Source organism: Phoenix dactylifera, chromosome 6, assembly GCF_009389715.1.
Source record: "Phoenix dactylifera cultivar Barhee BC4 chromosome 6, palm_55x_up_171113_PBpolish2nd_filt_p, whole genome shotgun sequence".
NCBI classification, from domain to species: domain Eukaryota; kingdom Viridiplantae; phylum Streptophyta; class Magnoliopsida; order Arecales; family Arecaceae; genus Phoenix; species Phoenix dactylifera.
The window spans coordinates 8,078,637-8,084,417 of record NC_052397.1 but is presented as its reverse complement, the minus strand read 5'-3'; the positions used below and the strand labels follow the sequence as shown (position 1 = coordinate 8,084,417).

At 40.1% G+C, this 5,781-nt stretch overlaps 1 protein-coding gene across 1 annotated transcript; it reads left to right on the top strand.

Annotated features, from left to right (window-relative positions):
• Positions 1–2,656: 2,656 nt before the first annotated feature.
• LOC120111224 lies at positions 2,657–3,202 on the top strand. Its single transcript, XM_039127785.1, has one exon. It carries the CDS (start codon positions 2,792–2,794, stop codon positions 3,002–3,004), a length of 213 nt encoding a protein of 70 aa, XP_038983713.1. The 5' UTR covers positions 2,657–2,791; the 3' UTR covers positions 3,005–3,202.
• Positions 3,203–5,781: the final 2,579 nt, after the last annotated feature.

The window sequence follows — 5,781 nt, the reverse complement described above, 5'->3', positions numbered from 1 at the left end:
GATGGTGATCAAAAGCTTTGGGTTCCTTGACCTAGTTTAATGGTATAGCTACCCTGCACCAACTATCAAGCCGATAATCATATCTTTTTGATCTTAGCCTATTCAGACATTTATATTGGCCATCTCTCTTTACTCTAGCCTACTAATGCACTTTGAAAGTATCTTAGAGACTGATTCTGTCACCTCGATCTACTTCTATTGGCTATCCGACTTCATATGCCTTGTATGATGAATTTGTAAGCCTACTCATCAGCATTATAGTCGAATTCTACCTCTTTCGCTTATCCCACCATAGGTAAAAGGTATCGTGGTCGGACCTTATCTAGCCTAATAAAATCATGTGATTTGTACCTACCTTTACTTAATCTAACCTTGACCATATGGTGCTCACAACCTTCAATTAAGTTATTGAGATGGGGTGATGTAGGACAGAAAAGAAGAAGCGGCGATTTGATCAATTAGCTTGCACTTCGAACATTAACACACAAATAGAAGTAAACTGAATTGGAAAACTCTTCATTTGGTGAAGAAAATTCTTTGGAAAAATTTTATTAATATGTCAAAAGGCTACCTTTATAATGTATAGGACATGATCCCTTAAGCCTAATCCGTGCATTAAATCCAATACAAAATCATACTCGAAATAGGACCCAACAAACATGTGAGAATTATCCTATTGCAAATATGAAAGCCTAGCTAGAATTCAATAGCCCCTAGTGGAAATAAATAAAATATTTTCCTACTGCAGTTTTTGCTCGTGAATCAGTTGACTTCTTTGATGTTTGATATGGTTTAACTGATCATAACACATATTGGTTGCACTTTATGCCGCATCATCCTCTCCAGTTGGAAAGAATTCGTTCTCGAATTCAATTCTTCACCAAACATATCACCATGGTATGGCATGAGGTACTCGACACTAAAAGCATCATGGATATGAATATAACTAGTTAGCTACAAGCGATAGGCATCGTAATTGATCTTCTGTATAATCTCATAATGTCCAAACTTATGAAAAGCGAGTTTTTCTGCTCTCTAGCTGGTAAGCAATCCATAGTAATGATAGCCCATACGTAGTCACCAAACTCAAATATCACCCTGCACTTATGCTAATCCCTATGCTCCTTGTAACGCTTATTTGATTCTTCAATCTTCTCATGCACTTGAGCATGTATATCTTGAAGCGTTTGCATCAGATCTTCAGCTTGAATGCTAGTTCGATCGGATTGTGGGATTGACGCCAAGTCAAAGCATATCTTGGGTTCCCACCATATACAATCTGAAAAGGACTGAAACCTATTAATCTATTGAATGCAAACTCTGCTTGGGTAAGCATCTAATCTCGCTGTCTCAAATTCTTACCAACCAAACTTCATGGTATCTTACCCAAGCTCTTGTTCACTATCTCAATCTATCCCCCAATCTGTGGGTGGTAAGCACTGCTAAATGAAGGTGTTATTCCCAGTCTTCACTATAGGCTCCTCCAAAAATATGACACAAACTTGGGATCCCTATTTGAGGTGATTAAAATTAGAACTCCATGAAGTTGTACCACTTCTCGAAAGAATAGTCTTGCAATGAAAGATGCATTCATTGTATTCCCATATGCAATGAAATGGGTCATCTTGGAAAAATGTTCCACCACCACAAAGACCAATTCAAAACCAGATTGAGTCTTTGGGAGCCCCAATACAAAGTCCATGCTGATGTGGACCCATGGTGCATCCAACACTAGCAATGGCATGTAGACTCCTGCATTCATTGTTGCCCCTTTACACACTGACACAGATGTTATCTCTCAACATATCTCTCTGCATCCCTCCTTTTTTTTTTTTTTTGATCAAAGATAGGAGGGGAGGGGGAGGGACCAGCCCACCCGCGTAGCAGCTCCATTACTGGGCCCCTCTTCCACTAGGGAATGTTCGATACAGGTCGCAGGTTTCGCGTGCCTTCCCCGACCCGTGGGCTCACCCCACTGGGTTCACCGCCTCACGTGTGGGTACGTCACCCCAGCGCCACCTTGATACAAGTGGAAGGAAAGCATAACCGCCAACAAGCCAGCCGGGCGTGGGGCATCCGGTCCCCTAATTTAATCGACGCCCGCGCGTTTCGAACCCGGGCAACTTGGGCGGAATTATCGCCCCCTTACCACCAGGCTACTACCTTGGTGGCTAATTTCTGCATCCCTCCTTAGCTTGGGCCAACAATATTGCATGGATGAAAGATGATATGTCTTGTCATGACCAAATTAAGCAATCCTCTCTATGCAGTTCTTATAGGAGTTTATGCCTCAGTAAATAATCAGGAATATATAGGGAAGTCCTTTTAAACAAGAAACCAACTTGTAACTAAAAGTCATCATGTTGTTGAGCTTACATCTCATTAAGAACGCTAGCAAAGTATAGATTAGTAGCCAACATATCTCTGAAAATATCAAAATCTGCTTGAGTGGTGGTAAGCAACAAGCACTATAGGAAAAGCGAGATTTTCCGATACTTTTTTTTTGATGCTAGGAAGAAGCGTCGGAAAATTTTGGTTCAGCGTCAGACTTTGCCGACGCTTTCAAAAAATGTCTATAAATCTACCGAATCGACGACGCTTAAAAAGCATAGTCTAAAGTCTCACCTCTCCATCCACCCTTGCAGTCCCATCTCCCTCCAAGAACTCCTCCACCTCCCACCCTCCTCTCATCGGAGGCCCAGGCCGCCACTTTGTTCCTTAAACAAAGAGGGAAACAGAGGAATCGAGAGTAAAGAGAGAAAAAGGGGAGGAGGCGTAGAAGAAAAACGTGATGGTGGACTGGGGCCCAGCGTTCGTGGTGGTTGTCCTCTTCGTCCTCCTCTCGTCGGGCCTCATCTTCCAGATCCCCGGCAAGAGCCGGGTGGTCGAATTCGGCAACCTCCAGACCAGCAGCACCGCCATCTTGGTCCACTCCATCGTATACTTTGGTCTCATCGCCATATTCGTCCTCGCCGCTGGCGTTCCCATGTACGTTGGCTCTTAGAACATCAAATTTCTTTTGGAAAATGATCCCATTTTGGGAGTGAAGGGTTTCTTCGTTCAGTGCAAAGTTAGATCCTTTTTGTGTTTTTGATGGGGCTGATGGCCTCTGTTTCTATAAGCAATCAGTTATTGTTTGTAGAAATCTAGTTATAATGAGGTGGTAACTATGAATAGCTCTCTCAGTTCGCTGTAACATTGATTCCTTTGAGTTCTTGATGACTTGTTTATATCAGTCAAATGGTAAGTTTCTATTTTGTTTGTAAATGTTCTTGGCTTTGAGACCATGATATGATTTTTCTTGGATTATACCAAGCTCCATAAGAAAATTCTTTGGAGTACTTGAATCAATCTCACTGTGGCTGGCATCACATGAACATCAGTTCATTCTCACTGTGGTTGGCTTGTGGCAGGGGAGAAACTGGATAAAACCGTGGCCCTCTTCCCTCTTCCCTCTTGCCCTAAATCATGGAAAATATTTTTTTTTAAAAAAATTAAGGCTAAAGCCGACGCTTGGCTTTGAGGCTTTTAGCGACGCTTTTAAGTAGGGCTGGAAGTGGGCCGGGCCAGGCCGGGCCACACCCTTACCCAAGCCCGGCCCGAAATTATTTTCCGGGCTTCGGGCTGGGCCGAGGCCCGAACAATTTTACGGAAATGTGGCCCGAGCCCGGCCCGGGCCCGGCTCGAGCCCATTTGGGCCAGCCCGAGCCCGTTTGGGCTAGCCCGATTAAGAGCCCGGCCCGAGCCCGTTTGGGCCAGCCCGATTACGAGCCTGATTCCATCATTTGTACATAATTAAATAGTCAAATTTGAGATGGAAACATACAAGTATAAGTACATGCACAGAGGACAATTTCACGGAGATATATGTGCAAATACAAGTACATGAAAATATACAAGTAAAAATGTCCACAAGCAAACAACTTACTCAGCTTAAATCAAATATGAGATGGACCAAGTAGGCAATCAGACAGATCATTAATAAAATACACAATTCAGCTTAAATCATTCCATGTAACCAACTGCAACGATATAACTACAACCAAACAAAAGGATTCCATCAAAAACAGGAGGATAAAAAAAATCATCGGCCTGAAGTCGTTGTTCCCTGCACAATAATATATTCATCATATCCATGTAATTGAGAAACCCCATGAAGTCGGCTTCAGGCCTGCAGTTCAAAAACATACAACTCTCATAAAATTTTGCAACAAATAACCATGATCCACATAAAAATAACCATGATCCACATGAAAATACTCCATCAACAAACATACTTGATACTTGATACTTTAGGTATGAACTAGATCTGATGACTGTATCGTCATTCAGTTCTCCCAAATTGCCCACTCCAGGAGTTCAGGATGTCGTCATCTACATTCAACGTTACAGAACTCGAGCAATTTGCAACTGTTAACACACAAATCAATCATAAATATTTAAATTATAAGTACAATAAGCAAATAAAAAATATTAGATAAATTTAAAAGATCTATATACCTTCATCATATTGTTCACGAAGCCAATCTTGGATACAAACTAAGGCTTCTACGGTAGAAGGGCTCAAAGAGCTTCGATACTGATCCACAACTCTACCACTAGTGCTGAATGCCGACTCAGATGAAACAATGGAGACTAGAATAGCTAGAACATCTTGAGCCATTCTTGATAGTATAGGAGACTGTTGCATTGCTCTTCCACCAAGCCAAGATGTCAAACTCCTTATTCTCCAAATCAGGAAGCACATCATCATCCAAATAACTATCCAGCTCGGATCTCTTAGGGCGTTTTGAAGAACTCTGACTTCTAAATTGAGCAAAATCCATACCAAATTTTTTTTTGGAAGAAACTGAACTTATATCACCTTATTCACCAAAATTAGATGTTCGCTCACTTGAATTCATAGAGGGCTGCATTCTTGTTGCATCTACATACTCATTATACAATTTAAAAAGACAAGCACGAATATTATCAATCTTTTTCTTGCACTCCTCCAACTCAAATGCCTTTTGATAACAAAACTCTACAAATATCAGCTTTGATCTGGGATCCAAAATAGAAGCAATTACCAACAAATTATTGCACTGAGACCAATATTTGTTAAACTTCTTTAGCATCTCATTTGTTAATTGCTTCATTGTTTCATCAGTATCGATACTTTCATCCATCAACAAAGCCCTAATTCCCCAAACTTCTTTTAGGTATAAATTGGATGTGAGATACTTACAACCAGAAAATACTTTAGTGGCATCAAGAAAGGCTTCTAAAAATTTAAGAATTATAGAAACCTTTTTTCATTCATCATTGGTGGGGCATACACATGAATGCTCAGTTGCATATCTAATAAGAGCATCTTTATAACCAAGTGCATCATGCAACATTTCATAAGTAGAATTCCACCTTGTAGGAACATCCAAAGTAAGGCCCTGTTTGGGGGAGCTGTTGGCAGTAGAGCTGTTAGAAATAGAGCTGTTGGAAGTAGAGCTGTCTGAAGTAGAGCTGTTATAAAAAGCTGTTTGCTGTTTGGTAACTACATTTCTAAAGTGCTGTGGCACTTTAACATGTGTTTGGTAAACAAACTAAAAAAGTACTTTTGTGTGACAAAATGACCATAAAGGACATTACTAGTATTATAAAACAGAGCATAATAAAATATAATATGTATTAATACATAAAAATATGATATAGTATAATATTAATATAATATAATATAATATTATTATAATATAGTACTATAACACTGTGTACTATAGAATAATAATTTAATATAATATTAAATTA

Bases quoted from the DNA above. Each gene is read 5' to 3' on its own strand.
- LOC120111224 (XM_039127785.1), top strand. From the start codon at position 2,792: ATGGTGGACTGGGGCCCAGCGTTCGTGGTGGTTGTCCTCTTCGTCCTC.